The sequence below is a fragment of the Oncorhynchus tshawytscha genome, linkage group LG28, assembly GCF_018296145.1.
Source record: "Oncorhynchus tshawytscha isolate Ot180627B linkage group LG28, Otsh_v2.0, whole genome shotgun sequence".
Taxonomy (NCBI): domain Eukaryota; kingdom Metazoa; phylum Chordata; class Actinopteri; order Salmoniformes; family Salmonidae; genus Oncorhynchus; species Oncorhynchus tshawytscha.
The window spans coordinates 37046603-37064621 of NC_056456.1; the positions used below are offsets into that span (position 1 = coordinate 37046603).

General features: G+C 45.7%; 1 protein-coding gene across 3 annotated transcripts in view; it reads right to left on the minus strand.

Annotated features, from left to right (window-relative positions):
- Positions 1 to 18019, minus strand: part of LOC112240862 (activated CDC42 kinase 1) — a 109827-nt gene that overhangs the window by 62162 nt on the left and 29646 nt on the right. For 2 of the 3 annotated variants that reach the window (XM_042308118.1, XM_042308119.1), the window contains exon 1: positions 4063 to 4201. The exons of the other annotated variant lie outside the window; for it this stretch is intronic. In XM_042308118.1, the coding sequence (XP_042164052.1) occupies positions 4063 to 4137 (75 nt within the window). In that variant the 5' untranslated portion in view covers positions 4138 to 4201. Of the gene's footprint in view, positions 1 to 4062; positions 4202 to 18019 lie in introns of those variants that run through there. 3 annotated transcript variants of the gene reach the window in all.

Below are 18019 nucleotides of genomic sequence, written 5' to 3' on the forward strand. Positions count from 1 at the left end.
AACATATGACAGACAGTTGGTGCATAGTGGGAACATATGACAGACAGTTGGTGCATGGTGGGAACATATGACAGACAGTTGGTGCATGGCGGGAACATATGACAGACAGTTGGTGGTCAGAGCACTTCTCTGGAGCCGCTGAGCCGGAGGAGAGTGTATTAGTCCTGCTGCAGGACTCATTGCGGCCAGCACAAGCAGGTCAAACAAACAACTAAAATTAACAAATCAGAAAAACTAATCATAACTCTCGAGTTCGTAAAATGAGTCGTTTGAAAAAGAACGGATCGTTTGCAAACAGCACATCACGAGTTCAAACACTACAGACAGAAGTTGGCACATCGGCGGTAGCAAATTCAGACGAGTCCCATAAAGCTTGTGGGGGGGTCATAGAGCAACATTTCTGGATTTGTTTCCCCGGTGATTTTACCCATGCACTACTGTGTGTTCATTGTCCGTAGCTTATGCCTGCCCATTTCAGAACACCACTGTCACCATGGGGCACCCTGGTGACGCTGACAACAGCAAACCGCTCGCCCACACAACGCCATTCAAGTGGTCTGTGGTTGTGAGGCCGGTTGGACGTACTGCCAAATTCTCTAAAACAACGTTGGAGGCGGCTTATGGTAGTGAAATCAGCATTCAATTATCTGGCCACAGCTCTGGTGGACATTCCTGCAGTCAGCATACCAAGTGCATGCTCCCTCAAAACCTGTGTTGTATTGTGACAAAACTGTGGCCTTTTACTGTCCCCCGCACAAGGTGCACCTGTGTAATGATCATGCTGTTTAATCAACTTCTTGATATGCCACACCTGTCAGGTGGATGGATTATCTTGGCAAAGAAGGGATGTAAGCACATTTGTGCACAAGATTTGAGAGAAATAAGTGGTTTGTGTATATGGATCATTTCTGGGATCTTTTATTTCAGCTCATGAAACACAGGATTTTTTCAGGGGGAGGGGGGGGCACAAGAGCACAAGGGGATTGATGGAGCTTTGGCAGAGAGTGGGACTCCCAACCTAATGCCACACATCACAGCGCCTATGAGTCCCCTTTTTCAATGCCACTTTAAGCAAGGGGGGCTTGAATTACTGCATAAACCCCCCTCCTGTCCTTCCATCCCTGACCAGCACTGTGGCAGAGAACTGGGTAATGTTCAGTTGGCACAAAATGAAAGAAAAAAATGGTGAAACAACTGACCTTGTCCAATAAGAAACAATGTTGCAAAAATGTTTTGCAACGTTTTGTTACAACGTTACATAGCCCAATCAATCACCGCCTTCGCATGAACAAAGTCAGAGAAAAATTGTGCTGCAGAGTATTGAGAGTTTGACAGTATTTTTTCCATAATTCAGTGTTTTTTTTAGCCAGAGGAAAACGAATGTCGCACATAGCGCAATATGCTGGAGAGAGGGATCACTGGTGTAAACAAGACATAGTTGTTGGGGCTTGGAGGACAAAACAGTAGGCTGCAAACAATACCCAGCCAACCAGCCAGTCAACCAGCCAGTCAGCCAGCCAGCCAGTCAACCAGCCAGTCAACCAGCCAGCCAGCCAGTGATCTCAACCAGCCAGCCAAGTGATCTCCACACAACCCTCCTGGGGGAGAAAAGCTGAGAGCAAGCTTCAGTGATTCATTATTTATAGCTAGGTTCATTCATATACAGTACCTGTTCAAAAGAAAACAACTGTCTTTCCCTCTCTCTCTCTCCCTCTCTCTCTCTCTCCTCTCTCTCTCTCTCAATCTCTCTCTCTCCATCGCTCTCTCTCTCTCCTCTCTCTCTTTCTCCCTCTCTCCTCTCTCTTTCCCTCTCTCTCTCTCCTCTCTCCATCTCTCTCTCTCCCTCTCTCTCTCTCTCTCTCTCCCTCTCTCTCTCTCCCTCTCTCTCTTTCTCTCTCTCTCCATCTCTCTCCATCTCTCTCTCTCCCTCTCTCTCTTTCCCTCTCTCTCTCTCAATCTCTCTCTCTCCATCGCTCTCTCTCCATCTCTCTCTCTCCATCTCTCTCTTTCCCTCTCTCTCTCTCAATCGCTCTCTCTCCATCTCTCTCTCTGCATCTCTCTCTTTCCATCTCTCTCTTTCCATCTCTCCATCCTTCCCCTCACCCTACATCCTTCACCCTCTCTCCCCCTACATCCCTCGCTCTCTCCCTCCCTTCCTCTTCCCACCCTCCCCTCCCTCACTCTTCCCACCCTCCCTCCCTCCCTCTTCCCACCCACCTTCCCCTCTCTCTCTCCCCAACCTCCTCTCTCTCCCCAACCTCCTCTCTCTCCCCCTCTCCACCCTCCCCTCTCTCTATATCCCTCTCTCCCACTCCATCCCTCTCTCCCTCCCTCTCTCCCTCTCCAGTTCATGAGGTAACAGCAGCCTGCTGTGTAAGGGGAGAGAAATGCTGCAGAAAGCAGAAAGCTGCAACTGTGTGAGCAACTCTGCATCCCCCGATTCACCTTCGCTGCTCAGAAAACTGCAACGTCAACCCAAGGCCACACACATTCATACTCACCAGAGGACCAACATACTGGTCACAGAACATACACACACACATGGCTTCTTTGCAAAGTATGTCGTGGACTGGACTGGAATGTAGTGGACTGGACTGTAGTGTAGTGTAGTGTAGTGTAGTGTAGTGTAGTGTAGTGGACTGTAGTGTAGTGGACTGGACTGTAGTGTAGTGGACTGGACTGTAGTGTAGTGGACTGTAGTGTAGTGGACTGTAGTGTAGTGTAGTGTAGTGTAGTGTAGTGTAGTTGACTGTAGTGTAGTGGACTGTAGTATAATGGACTGTAGTGTAGTGGACTGGACTGTAGTGTAGTGTATTGGACTGTAGTATAGTGTACTGTAGTGGACTGGACTGTAGTGTAGTGGACTGTAGTGTAGTGTAGTGGACTGGAGTGGACTGTAGTGTAGTGGACTGGACTGTAGTGGACTGGACTGTAGTATAATGGACTGTAGTGTAGTGGACTGGACTGGACAAACCGACAAGAAAGAGAAGAATCAAGACAAAACACATGCTGGGTAATGTACAGGAGATGAAAAACCAAAAGGTAACAAATTCTCAGAACACACATGCCTGGCATGGCTACCTCCTCCCCTGACCTAACAGAACAGGCTACTCTGTCAGCACAGAGACATGGCTACCTCCTCCCCTGATCAAACATAACAGGCTACTCTGTCAGCACAGAGACATGGCCACCTCCTCCCCTGACCTAACAGAACAGGCTATTCTGTCAGCACAGAGACATGGCTACCTCCTCCCCTGACCTAACAGAACGGACTACTCTGTCAGCACAGAGACATGGCTACCTCCTCAGAGAGACAGACAGCCCTCTAATGACTGCATATCACACTAGTGAGAAAGGAGGGAAAGAAAAGTAGAGAGGGATGGATGGATGGAGAGGGAGGACAGAGGAGGGTGTGTGTGCGTCCCATCACAAAAGTCATTCAGCAGCACTTCATCAATGACCTCATGGTTCCACATTCAATAACGTGGGCTGGGTGTGTGTGTGTGTGTGTGTGTGTGCGTGCGTGCGAGACAGAGAAAAAGTGACAGTCATGATCTGAAGGGTTGAGCAGACACACAGACCACAACAGATAGACGCAAAAAATATAGCTATGCATTGCCTAGCCTAGCCTAGCCTAGCCATAATCACTGCATCTGTTGAATGAATGGTAGATGGCAACAACTATACTGCCAGATGGGTACCTGGAACACACACACACACACACACACACACACACACACACACACACACACAATACATTAGCCTGGTGGTGTTCTTTATATTCAGGGTAAAATACAAAAGCACTAGACTTCAACAAGATTCTATCACATGAACAGAGATCTGAAAGCATTTCTTTAAAATCAGTCGGCTTGAAATACTTCACCTACAATCCAAATAATGACTCATAAGTAATAGAATACAGGATTTGAAAACACACACACACTTCCTGCCATGTCATAATGAAGGCCTCATGTTCTCTACTGATGAGTAGTTAGGCAGCAGTGCTGTCAGAAAACAAAGTGACCATCGCTCCATGATCGGTGTGGGTGTGAAGTGAACTACCTCCTCGTCAACGCTGGGCAGTCGCTGGTAGTCCGATGTCTCATCCAGTCGCTGGTACTCAGCCATCTCTCCCATGGCAATGTCAGTCAGTCAGTCAGTTAGTCAGTCAGTCAGCCATCTCTCCCATGGCAATGTCAGTCAGTCAGTCAGTCAGTCAGTCAGTCAGCCATCTCTCCCATGGCAATGTCAGTCAGTCAGTCATCTCTCCCATGGCAATGTCAGTCAGTCAGTCATCTCTCCCATGGCAATGTCAGTCAGTCAGTCAGTTAGTCAGCCATCTCTCCCATGGCAATGTCAGTCAGTCAGTCATCTCTCCCATGGCAATGTCAGTCAGTCAGTCAGTCAGTTAGTCAGTCAGTCAGTCATCTCTCCCATGGCAATGTCAGTCAGTCAGTCAGTCAGTCAGCCATCTCTCCCATGGCAAAGTCCAACACTGTCAGTCAGTCATCTCTCCAATAGCCTCAGTCCAGTGGTTTCCTGGTTCACCTTGGGCTGAGAATCACCAATTCAGTGTGTGTTCTGGCGAACAACAGACAGGCTATTCCTCGTCGTAGCAGTCAAAGATATCCCCTTCTTCTTTTCTGTAGACACTTCTTGGGTTTCATTCAAAAGGGGATGTTGTGGTCAGCCAGCCATAACAAGTGACCAAGTTTTTTTGATTAGGTACACTAAGAAAAGGACAGGAGCGCAAGGTAGGATTGTCCTCTTCACAATGGACATTCCTCTGGGAATGACAGGTTGAGTCAGGTTCTGTGGAGGGTTTCCCCTATATGTGGATGTAGCAGGAGTCCAGCTATGTTGTTGATCGGTGTTGAGGATAGCCTTGTAGACAGGTGTCGTCAAAGGGTGGCGGATCCTCGTTTATTTCCATCTCGTCTAAATGACCTTCCAGTCCTGCTCTTCGCTCTCTCGCTTTCCTCCTCGCATCACAGGCTGTCACCGTCCGTCTCCCTCTCTCTTTCTGTCGCGCGCTGCTTGTTCATTGGTCAATGCCTCAGAGCTGACGCACGCTGCACTAGTTCTCCCTCTTCTCGCTCAGTCGTTCTATTTCCACAGCATCCCTATGTCCGGGCTTTACCTTATTGCCTCATCTTCAAAACAAATACAGGAAGGCGGCATTGAAAAACAAGAGGATGTAGAATGCGTCTTTCACCCGAGTCCCAAGGGCTATTTTTCATTTTGTATGCATCTCCATCCTCCTAGTTTTTGAACAGCTGTCCACTCTGACCAGCAGCTTAGCACTGAGGAGAGGGAGAGAGAAACTGGGTGTGTTGTTTTTTTTTGGTGCAGTTTTAAACAGACTTCCTGATTGCTCAGTTGGAGCCGACGGTTAATCCCTTGTTGTTGTTGTCATCTCTTTCCTTCACAATGCTTATTTTTCTCCCAATTAATTTGTTTTTGCTCCAGCTGGTCGGCCATTTGATGAGTGGTCGCCTCCCCATTGCCACAGCGAGAGTGGAACCCCCTCTCCCCGGTCGTCGCCACGGGGATCTACAGTCAGCGGTGGTCCTGAGAGGAACGGCCAATGAGGTGGCAGGAGGCCGACAGGGGAGGAGACAGGCATTAATGTGGATCACTAATCCTGCCATATAGGAGGGAGAAAAACACGGCCACGCTGGGCGGTGTGCGTGTGTTTGCGTGTGTGTGTGTGTGTAGAAAGCACCACTCTGCTATGGGAGGGGATGCCCCCCCCCAATCTGGAGGCTAGCTGAGCTGACATCTGGATGAAAGGGGGAGTAGAGAGAGAGAACGAACGAATAAACGACAGAACAAGAGAGGCAGAAACTGTTTAATCTGTCGGCCTCCTGATTCTCTCTCCACAATCTAACCATGACAATAGAGTCATGGTCTCGATGGTACTGACCAAGGCATTAGCACTTGATCTCAATAACGGTAGCACTGAGGTTGTTAACTCTATCTTTCTCTCTCCATCTCTCTCTCTGTCTCTTAACGGTTTTGGCCGGTCTAGTGCAGTCCCGTTCCTGGGGCCTGTTATTCGCAACCCGCTTATCAGGCTTAATGCTCTCATCCCTTCTCCACCTCCGCTGCTAAATCTGTTCCCTCCTGGCCCTGCACAGCGGGCACAGACACACACACACACACACAGACACACACACACACACACACACACACACAATACATTAGCCTGGTGGTGTTCTTTATATTCAGGGTAAAATACAAAAGCACTAGACTTCAACAAGATTCTATCACATGAACAGAGATCTGAAAGCATTTCTTTAAAATCAGTCGGCTTGAAATACTTCACCTACAATCCAAATAATGACTCATAAGTAATAGAATACAGGATTTGAAAACACACACACACTTCCTGCCATGTCATAATGAAGGCCTCATGTTCTCTACTGATGAGTAGTTAGGCAGCAGTGCTGTCAGAAAACAAAGTGACCATCGCTCCATGATCGGTGTGGGTGTGAAGTGAACTACCTCCTCGTCAACGCTGGGCAGTCGCTGGTAGTCCGATGTCTCATCCAGTCGCTGGTACTCAGCCATCTCTCCCATGGCAATGTCAGTCAGTCAGTCAGTTAGTCAGTCAGTCATCTCTCCCATGGCAATGTCAGTCAGTCAGTCAGTTAGTCAGTCAGTCAGCCATCTCTCCCATGGCAATGTCAGTCAGTCAGTCATCTCTCCCATGGCAATGTCAGTCAGTCAGTCATCTCTCCCATGGCAATGTCAGTCAGTCAGTCAGTTAGTCAGCCATCTCTCCCATGGCAATGTCAGTCAGTCAGTCATCTCTCCCATGGCAATGTCAGTCAGTCAGTCAGTCAGTCAGCCATCTCTCCCATGGCAATGTCAGTCAGTCAGTCATCTCTCCCATGGCAATGTCAGTCAGTCAGTCAGTCAGTCAGTCAGTCAGCCATCTCTCCCATGGCAAAGTCCAACACTGTCAGTCAGTCATCTCTCCAATAGCCTCAGTCCAGTGGTTTCCTGGTTCACCTTGGGCTGAGAATCACCAATTCAGTGTGTGTTCTGGCGAACAACAGACAGGCTATTCCTCGTCGTAGCAGTCAAAGATATCCCCTTCTTCTTTTCTGTAGACACTTCTTGGGTTTCATTCAAAAAGGGGATGTTGTGGTCAGCCAGCCATAACAAGTGACCAAGTTTTTTTGATTAGGTACACTAAGAAAAGGACAGGAGCGCAAGGTAGGATTGTCCTCTTCACAATGGACATTCCTCTGGGAATGACAGGTTGAGTCAGGTTCTGTGGAGGGTTTCCCCTATATGTGGATGTAGCAGGAGTCCAGCTATGTTGTTGATCGGTGTTGAGGATAGCCTTGTAGACAGGTGTCGTCAAAGGGTGGCGGATCCTCGTTTATTTCCATCTCGTCTAAATGACCTTCCAGTCCTGCTCTTCGCTCTCTCGCTTTCCTCCTCGCATCACAGGCTGTCACCGTCCGTCTCCCTCTCTCTTTCTGTCGCGCGCTGCTTGTTCATTGGTCAATGCCTCAGAGCTGACGCACGCTGCACTAGTTCTCCCTCTTCTCGCTCAGTCGTTCTATTTCCACAGCATCCCTATGTCCGGGCTTTACCTTATTGCCTCATCTTCAAAACAAATACAGGAAGGCGGCATTGAAAAACAAGAGGATGTAGAATGCGTCTTTCACCCGAGTCCCAAGGGCTATTTTTCATTTTGTATGCATCTCCATCCTCCTAGTTTTTGAACAGCTGTCCACTCTGACCAGCAGCTTAGCACTGAGGAGAGGGAGAGAGAAACTGGGTGTGTTTTTTTTTTTGGTGCAGTTTTAAACAGACTTCCTGATTGCTCAGTTGGAGCCGACGGTTAATCCCTTGTTGTTGTTGTCATCTCTTTCCTTCACAATGCTTATTTTTCTCCCAATTAATTTGTTTTTGCTCCAGCTGGTCGGCCATTTGATGAGTGGTCGCCTCCCCATTGCCACAGCGAGAGTGGAACCCCCTCTCCCCGGTCGTCGCCACGGGGATCTACAGTCAGCGGTGGTCCTGAGAGGAACGGCCAATGAGGTGGCAGGAGGCCGACAGGGGAGGAGACAGGCATTAATGTGGATCACTAATCCTGCCATATAGGAGGGAGAAAAACACGGCCACGCTGGGCGGTGTGCGTGTGTTTGCGTGTGTGTGTGTGTGTAGAAAGCACCACTCTGCTATGGGAGGGGATGCCCCCCCCCAATCTGGAGGCTAGCTGAGCTGACATCTGGATGAAAGGGGGAGTAGAGAGAGAGAACGAACGAATAAACGACAGAACAAGAGAGGCAGAAACTGTTTAATCTGTCGGCCTCCTGATTCTCTCTCCACAATCTAACCATGACAATAGAGTCATGGTCTCGATGGTACTGACCAAGGCATTAGCACTTGATCTCAATAACGGTAGCACTGAGGTTGTTAACTCTATCTTTCTCTCTCCATCTCTCTCTCTGTCTCTTAACGGTTTTGGCCGGTCTAGTGCAGTCCCGTTCCTGGGGCCTGTTATTCGCAACCCGCTTATCAGGCTTAATGCTCTCATCCCTTCTCCACCTCCGCTGCTAAATCTGTTCCCTCCTGGCCCTGCACAGCGGGCACAGACACACACACACACACACACAGACACAGACACACACACACACACACACACACCTACATGGCAGTGGCCTCTGCTCCTGTGACCTTCGACTTATTATTGCTGTTGCGTTTTGTTGTGATACAAATAAAATCAAATTCTTGGGCAAAATGACGATGATTCATTAATTTCCCTACCATTTAATGGTGCTTGGGGCTTTGTCTGTTTAAGAATAAATCTAGGTGAAACGATTCTAAAACGATTCACACAACACAGTGTTACAGACTTGGGACTAGAGGAATGCCCCAATTTCAAATCAACCCCTTAATGTAGGATCTGGGGGTCGATATATAATCAATTACAACTTAAAAATAACAAACAAGAATTTATTCCACAAGTTGTTTGTCAAGGTAAAGAAAGCAGGTCCAACCAGGTCCAGAATGAAGGCTAAAGACACACAGTTAAGAACGACAACCTGCCGACTCTTCACCCCTTGCTATGTAACTTCCTCTCCTTCTCTTACCTTTTCCTGAACGAGAGGCTTCGTTGTCCTGTCCCTGCAGTGTGGTAGTCTAGCGCCCACCCCCTCTCAGCAGCTGAATTCAGTGTGAGGGCAACTCGGATGAAATGTCCTGTTGCGTAACAATCACATTTTGGAATAGGGAGTGTATTCCTAAATGTTGGGAAGAGATGTTTGACGTACCGATTCCATGGTATGAGTTGATATATTAAACAACGCAAGATTCAAGATTCAATTATTAGATAGAATTCTTGCCACCAACAAAATGTTTAATATTTAGGGCATAAAATCATCGAAGCTCTGCAGATTTTGTTGTGAGGATACAGAATCAATAGACCATTTATTTTGGTGTTGCCCTCAGGTAGCCTGTTTCTGGTCTCAGGTTCAGGAATGGCTGAAAATGCATAACATTGATCTAAAATTGACCCTAGAAATAGTACTGTTTGGAGATCTGGAGAGACCGGGTCAGTCATTTACTAATATACTAATACTCTTAGTAAAAGTATTTATCTTCAACTCGCAATCTGTGGATTCTATTCGATTAGATAGATTGAAACTGTAGTTTAACATCACAGCATAGTTGAAAGATATGTGTTGCATAGAAACCAGAAGAGGGTGACAAGCAGAGATAGATGGGATGGTCTGAGGGTGACCAGCAGAGATAGATGGGATGGTCTGAGGGTGACCAGCAGAGATAGATGGGATGGTCTGAGGGTGACCAGCACAGATAGATGGTATGGGCTGAGGGTGACCAGCAGAGATAGATGGGAAGGTCTGAGGGTGACCAACAGAGATAAATGGGATGGGCTGAGGGTGGCCAACAGAGATAGATGGGATGGGCTGAGGGTGGCCAACAGAGATAAATGGGATGTCCTGAGGGTGGCCAACAGTGATAGATGGGATGGGCTGAGGGTGGCCAACAGAGATAGATGGGATGGGCTGAGGGTGGCCAACAGAGATAGATGGGATGGGCTGAGGGAAGCTGAGGGTTGGGATGTGGAATTGGAGATAAATGGGAGTGGAGTTAATGTGTGGGAGATAGGTTGATGGTCAAAGATCATTTTTAAAAACTTTTAAGTCAAAATAAAACATAATAAAAAGTATGTTTGAATGACAGAGGGGCAGTGTTTTTACAGCTAATGCCGGTTTGCCTGAGGCGGATGTTTGTACACATGCATATATATACACACACACTCTCATTCAAATAAACACATACAAGAACACACAAATACATGTAATAGTGCCAGACATGCACACAAACATATACAGTTGGCTTTGCTGTTATGATTTTTCCTTGATGTCCTTTGTTAACATTTTTTTATGGTTTAGTTATTTATTTTTTGCATGGTTGTTTGCTGTTTTCTTCTGTCTTTTTCTCTCTTTAGTTCATTCGTTGTTGGTGCATTGGGGGTTCTAGGGGGTGGGGAATGGAATTAATTGTATTTGTAATCTTGGTGGGGGGTGTGGGAGGGGGCTCAAATGGTTGAGGGACAGCTATTGGGGAACTGTGGGGGGTCTTAGAGATCTTAGAGGGTACGGGTTCACGTTTTTTGGCCTGGTGGGAGATCTGTCAAGGTGCCCTTGAGCAGGGCATTGACCCTGGATACTTCTGTGTGTCGCTCTGAATGGGAATCTGTTGGATGACTGGTGTGTGGTAGTTGTTGAGCGGCTTTACTGCCGATTGTATGTTTCGGATATTCTATAAAAAAATAAAAATTAAACATCATGTGCAAAAACAAAACTCCCAATAGGGCGATCGTTTGAGATATTTGAACTCACGTATGAAAAGATTCAAGTCTAAGGGCCACTAGGAGCGCCACTTCTGGGTGAGCATTTTCTTGTTTGCTTATTGGCCTTATACAGTTTGCGATCTTAGTGCCAGCATCGGTTTGTGGTGGTAAATAGACGGATATGAAAAATATTGATGAAAACTCTTGGTAGATAGTGTGGTCTAGCTTATCATGAGGTACTCTACCTCAGGCGAGCAATACCTCAAGACTTCTTTAATATTAGACATCGCACACCAGCTGTTATTGACAAATAGAGACACACACACCACCAGCCCTCGTCTTACCAGACATAGCTGTTCTGTCCTGCCGATGCACGGAAAACCCAGCTAACTGTATATTATCTGTGTCGTCTTATCTGTGTCCTCGTTCATCCAGGAAAAAAAATGTGAATTTCCAGAATTTCCGCATTTGTGAGTTGTCTCCTTTTGAAAGACATTGTTAATGCTACAGCTTATCTCACTAGCTACATACATAAACAACAACACTGAATGGCTCAGAGTGGGAGGTTATGTGATTGACTGCCAGCATGCGCCACTTGTATCAATAAATCACTATCAGAAAATGTTTTGTGTGGTAATTATTTATATATTTACTGTTTTATTCACATGTTTTCAACATCATGCGTTCCGATTCTTGTGTAGATTGTAATGGACACCGTGTGTAAAATACTTTTTTGAGAGTTGTACTGATTATGATGGGCTAAGATAATTCCAGCTATGTGTGGAGCCATGTTTGTTGACATACAATGCATTCTGCGTTTCACGTAGTCGTCTGCCGACCAAAGATGTTATAACAAAATGAAGTGAGTAAGGGTTCACTCCTTTTTCTAGAACTTCCGAAAGTGAAAGGTGGGATGTGAACGATGGTAGACGTCACACCCGATTCAACATGCATACTATAAACAGACCAAACTCATCTTGTCTCATCTTATTATCTTTGGTGTCTGTGAAAAAACAAACATGGCGGCGCGCAGAAACTACCCATCGTCGGATTACTTTCGATTCCTAGAAAGTGCTTTACTAAATTATTTAGATCAATGGTGAGCTCACCCGAGATGTGATTAATTATAATAGTAATTGCTATTAGCTAATTCATATTATAGTTTATGTCAGCCGAGAGTTATAAAAATATGACCACTTGTGTTACGTCAATCTTTCCTCAGTTAGCGCTAGGAGAAATGTAGAAAAAAAATTCTGGTTTGGATGACTGTGTTATGCTGTAGCTACTAATGTGAATGTCTGAACATTGCATCCAAAAATAAACTGCTCACATTCTGGACATAACTTTGTAAAGACTGTGTTTGTGCAAAATGTTTCTGAAAAAACTGTGGCCAGCTCAAATGCTGATTGTTGCGTCATACCGAAACTGGACATTGTAAATAAGCTTTCTAAATCACACTGGTTTGATCGTACAATACAGGGACCACTGAAGAATGATCACACCCGTGTTTTGGCAAACTTAAATCCGTTTTACCTCATTTCTACCAGCATGTCATATGTGCAACCAGAGGAAAAAATAAAATAAATAAACTCTAGACCACCTTTACTCCACACACAGAGACACATACAAAGCTCTCCCCCACCCTCCATTTGGCATATCTGACCAGAATTATATTCTCCTGATTCCTGCATGCAAGCAAAAACTAAAGCAGGAAGGGGTCAGATGACGTGGATGCTACGCTACAGGACTGTTTTGCTAGCACAGACTGGAATATGTTCCGGGATTCATCCAATTGAATTATACCACCTCAGTCACTGGCTTCTTCAATAAGTGTATCGACGACGTTGTCCCCAGAATGACTGCACGAAAATATCCCAAACAGAAGCCATGGATTACAGGCAACATCCCCACTGAGCTAAAGGCTAGAGCTTTCAAGGTGCGGGACACTAATCTGGACGCGTATAAGAAATTCCGATATGCCCTCAGACGAACCATCAAACAGGCAAAGTGTCAATACAGGACTAAGTTTAACCATACTACACCGACTCTGAAATGCGTCAGATGTGGCAGGTCTTGAAAACTATTATGGACGACAAAATGGAAACCCAGCCGCGAGCTGCCCAGTAACGCGAACCTAACAGATGAGCTAAATGCCTTTCTTACTAGCTTCAAGGCAAGCAACACTGTGGCATGCACGAGAGCACCAGCTGTTCAGGACGACTGTGTGATCATGCTCTCCGTAGCCGATGTGAGCAAGACCTTTAAACAGGTCAACATTCACAAGGAAACGGGGCCAGACGGATTACGAGGATGTGTACCAACTGGCAAGTGTCTTCGCTGACATTTTCAACATCTCCCTGACCGAGTCTGTAATACCTACATGTTTCAAGCAGACCACCATAGTTCCCGTGCCCAAGAAAGTGAAGATAACCCCCCCATAGCACTCATGTCAGTAGCCATGAAGTGCTTTGAAAGGCTGGTCATGGCTCACATCAACACCATCTTCCCAGACACCCTAGACCCAGTCTAATTCGCATACCACCCCAACAGATCCACAGATGACGCAATCTTAATCGCACTCCACAATACCCTTTCCCACCTGGACAAAAGGAACACCTATGTGAGAATGCTGTTCATTGACTACAGCTCAGCATTCAACACCATAGTGCCCACAAAGCTCATCACTAAGCTAAGGACCCTGAGACTAAACACTTCCCTCTGCAACTGGATTCTAGACCTCATGACAGGCTGCCCCCAGGTGGTAAGGGTAGGTAACAACACACCTGCCACGCCAATCCTCAACAAATGGGCCCCTCAGGGGTGCGTGCTTAGTCCCCTCCCATACCCCCTGTTCACCCATGACTGCGTGGCCAAGAACGACTCCAACACCATCATTAAGTTTGGTGACGACACAACAATGGTAGGCCTGATCACCGACAACGATAAGACGGCCTATAGGGAGGAGATCAGAGACCTGGCAATGTAGTGCCATGACAACAACGTGAGCAAGACAAAGGAGCTGATCGTGGACTACAGGAAAGGGAGGGCCGAACACACCCCCACTCACATCGATGGGGCTGTAGTGGAACGGGTCGAGAGTTTCAAGTTCCTTGGTGTCCACATCGTCAACAAACTATATTCGTCTAGGTCCAAAAGGCTCCTTAACAGCTTCTACCCCCAAGCCATAAGATTGCTGAGCAATTAATCAAATTGCCACCCAGACTATTTAAATTCATAACCCCCCTTTGTTTTTACACGGCTGCTAATCGCTGTTAATCATCTATGCATAGTCATTTTACCCCTGCCTACATGTACAAATTACTTAGTCTAAACTGTACCCTCGCACATTGACTCGGTACCGGTACCGCCTGTATAGTTATTTTATTGTGTTTCATTTTGTTTTAGTTTATTTTGTAAATATTTTCTTAACTCTATTTCTTGAACTGCATTCTTGAACGGCATGTGACAAATAACATTTGATATAGCCGAATCCACTATAATGAAGGGGTATACAAATACCTTTGAATGCACAGTGTATAAACTCTAGATTGCTGGTGCTATGTATTGGCTAATGAGAGGCTTTGAAGACAATGGTTGGCCATATTGGGAGTATTTCAATTAATTTTAACATGAATTTAATAAATATAAAATACTGGGGCAATAACATTAGAACTTTCCAAAAATTATACTTTCAGGAATTACTGAATATATTTTTTACATTTTTATGCTTAGCTCACATAAAATAATTTCAAAGTATGAATTAATAAATGCTTTTCTATAGCTCCCAAAATCTGATGATGGTGGTGGGGGAGTACCAAGATGGCTTTAAAACAGTGTGTGTGTGTGTGTGTGTGTGTGTGTGTGTGTGTGTCACCTCTTCCAGTCACAGATGACCTGCTGTTGACTTAGTGGATGACTTCATCCTTGAGGTTGAGATCACAAGACAAGTCTACTATATGAATCACACTATGGATTGTTAACAGAAGCTAACTAGGCTAAAGACACAGGTCATTGCAGTTTACAAAGAAAATAGCTTTCTCGGAAGGGAAAGGGAGGTAGTACTGACGGTAATACTGGGAGAGAAAGGGAGGAAAGCTATGACGGTAATACTGGGAGAGAAAGGGAGGTAATACTGATGGTAATACTGGGAGAGAAAGGGAGGAAAGCTATGACGGTAATACTGGGAGAGAAAGGGAGGTAATACTGATGGTAATACTGGGAGAGACAGGGAGGTAGTACTGATGGTAATACTGGGAGAGACAGGGAGGTAATACTGATGGTAATACTGGGAGAGACAGGGAGGTAGTACTGACGGTAATACTGGGAGAGTAAGGGAGGTAGTACTGACGGTAATACTGGGAGAGACAGGGAGGTAGTACTGACGGTAATACTGGGAGAGACAGGGAGGTAGTACTGACGGTAATACTGGGAGAGTAAGGGAGGTAGTACTGACGGTAATACTGGGAGAGAAAGGGAGGTAGTACTGACGGTAATACTGGGAGAGAAAGGGAGGTAGTACTGACAGTAATACTGGGAGAGACAGGGAGGTAGTACTGATGGTAATACTGGGAGAGACAGGGAGGTAGTACTGACGGTAATACTGGGAGAGACAGGGAGGTAGTACTGACGGTAATACTGGGAGAGTAAGGGAGGTAGTACTGACGGTAATACTGGGAGAGAAAGGGAGGTAGTACTGACGGCAATACTGGAGAGAATAAAGGGAGGTAGTACTGATGGTAATACTGGGAGAGAAAGGGAGGTGATAAAGTGATACTGCCAAAGTGTTAATGTGTCATTACTACTCTAGAGGCACCTAGAGATAGGTGCAACCAGCAGAGATTATAGGGTAGAAACCCTAGAGGTACAGTGGGGCAAAAAAGTATTTAGTCAGCCACCAATTGTGCAAGTCCTCCCACTTAAAAAGATGAGAGAGGCCTGTAATTTTCATCATAGGTACACTTCAACTATGACAGACAAAATGAGAAAAAAAATCCAGAAAACCACATTGTAGGATTTTTAATGAATTTATTTGCAAATTATGGTGGAAAGTAAGTATTTCGTCACCTACAAACAAGCAAAATTTCTGGCTCTCACAGACCTGTAACTTCTTCTTTAAGAGGCTCCTCTGTCCTCCACTCGTTACCTGTATTAATGGCACCTGTTTGAACTTGTTATCAGTATAAAAGACACCTGTCCACAACCTCAAACAGTCACAATTGGTGGCTGACTAAATACTTTTTTGCCCCACTGTAGGTGCAACTAATAGAGATTATAGGGTAGAAATCCTAGAGGTACGTGCAACCAGTAGAGATTATAGGGTAGAAACCCTAGAGGTAGGTACAACCAGTAGAGGTTATAGGGTAGAAACCCTAGAGGTAGGTGCAACCAGTCGAGTTTATAGGGTAGAAACCCTAGAGGTAGGTGCAACCAGTCGAGTTTATAGGGTAGAAACCCTAGAGGTAGGTGCAACCAGTCGAGGTTTATAGGGTAGAAACCCTAGAGGTAGGTGCAACCAGTCGAGGTTTATAGGGTAGAAACCCTAGAGGTAGGTGCAACCAGTCGAGGTTTATAGGGTAGAAACCCTAGAGGTAGGTGCAACCAGTCGAGGTTATAGGGTAGAAACCCTAGAGGTAGGTGCAACCAGTCGAGGTTATAGGGTAGAAACCCTAGAGGTAGGTGCAACCAGTCGAGGTTATAGGGTAGAAACCCTAGAGGTAGGTGCAACCAGCAAAGATTTGAGTAGAAACCCTAGAGGTAGGTGCAACCAGCAGAGATTTGAGTAGAAACCCTAGAGGTAGGTGCAACCAGCAGAGATTTGAGTAGAAACCCTAGAGGTAGGTGCAACCAGCAGAGATTTGAGTAGAAACCCTAGAGGTAGGTGCAACCAGCAGAGATTTGAGTAGAAACCCTAGAGGTAGGTGCAACCAGTCGAGGTTATAGGGTAGAAACCCTAGAGGTAGGTGCAACCAGTCGAGGTTATAGGGTAGAAACCCTAGAGGTAGGTGCAACCAGTCGAGGTTATAGGGTAGAAACCCTAGAGGTAGGTGCAACCAGCAGAGATTTAGTAGAAACCCAGAGTAGGTTAGCAGAGATTTGGTAGAAACCCTAGAGGTAGGTGCAACCAGCAGAGATTTATAGGGTAGAAACCCTAGAGGTAGGTGCAACCAGCAGAGATTATGGGTAGAAACCCTAGAGGTAGGTGCAACCAGCAGAGATTTGAGTAGAAACCAGTAGGTGCAACCAGTCGGTTTATAGGGTAGAAACCCTAGAGGTAGGTGCAACCAGTCGAGTTTATAGGGTAGAAACCCTAGAGGTAGGTGCAACCAGTCGAGGTTATAGGGTAGAAACCCTAGAGGTAGGTGCAACCAGTCGAGGTTATAGGGTAGAAACCCTAGAGGTAGGTGCAACCAGTCGAGGTTATAGGGTAGAAACCCTAGAGGTAGGTGCAACCAGCAGAGATTTGAGTAGAAACCCTAGAGGTAGGTGCAACCAGCAGAGATTTGAGTAGAAACCCTAGAGGTACAGTTGAAGTCGGAAGTTTACATACCCATAGGTGGGAGTCATTAAAACTTGTTTTTCAACCACTCCACAAACTTCCGACTTCACCTGTAGGTGCAACCAGTAGAGATTATAGGGTAGAAACACCCGTGGTGCTGTGATAGCGCCAGCTGGTCTGTACTATCACAATATTTTTCACATTTTTGACAGTATGATAGCATTTTATGTTTTTAAATAATACATTTCTTAAAATGCTTTATGAGTAACTCATTACCCTGGAGTGGCAACACATTGATTTCAATGGGACTTTCTCCATTCTGATCGTTGTATACTGTTCAATTCAACTTCAAACAAAAAACACATTTTCATACATTTCTATCTAGGCCTTGTGAATTGGTGAACTGTTGGAATCATGGAAATTGAATGATTATTGTAACGCTATAGTTGGAATATAGTGGGCAGCACCTTGAATTCATTGTTTGACATGACAAATAAATAAGCCAGGGTAGGAACCAAAGTGTTGGTCAGTGTTTCCAAGTGACCCTAATTAGATGTTACATTACATGTTATCTTACCGGACACACTGTCTTCACGCCACTTCGATACAGCTACAACCGAAAGTAATTTCATAGCAGGTTAGGAGAGCATTTTCGCTAACCGTAACCCTTTTCCTAACCT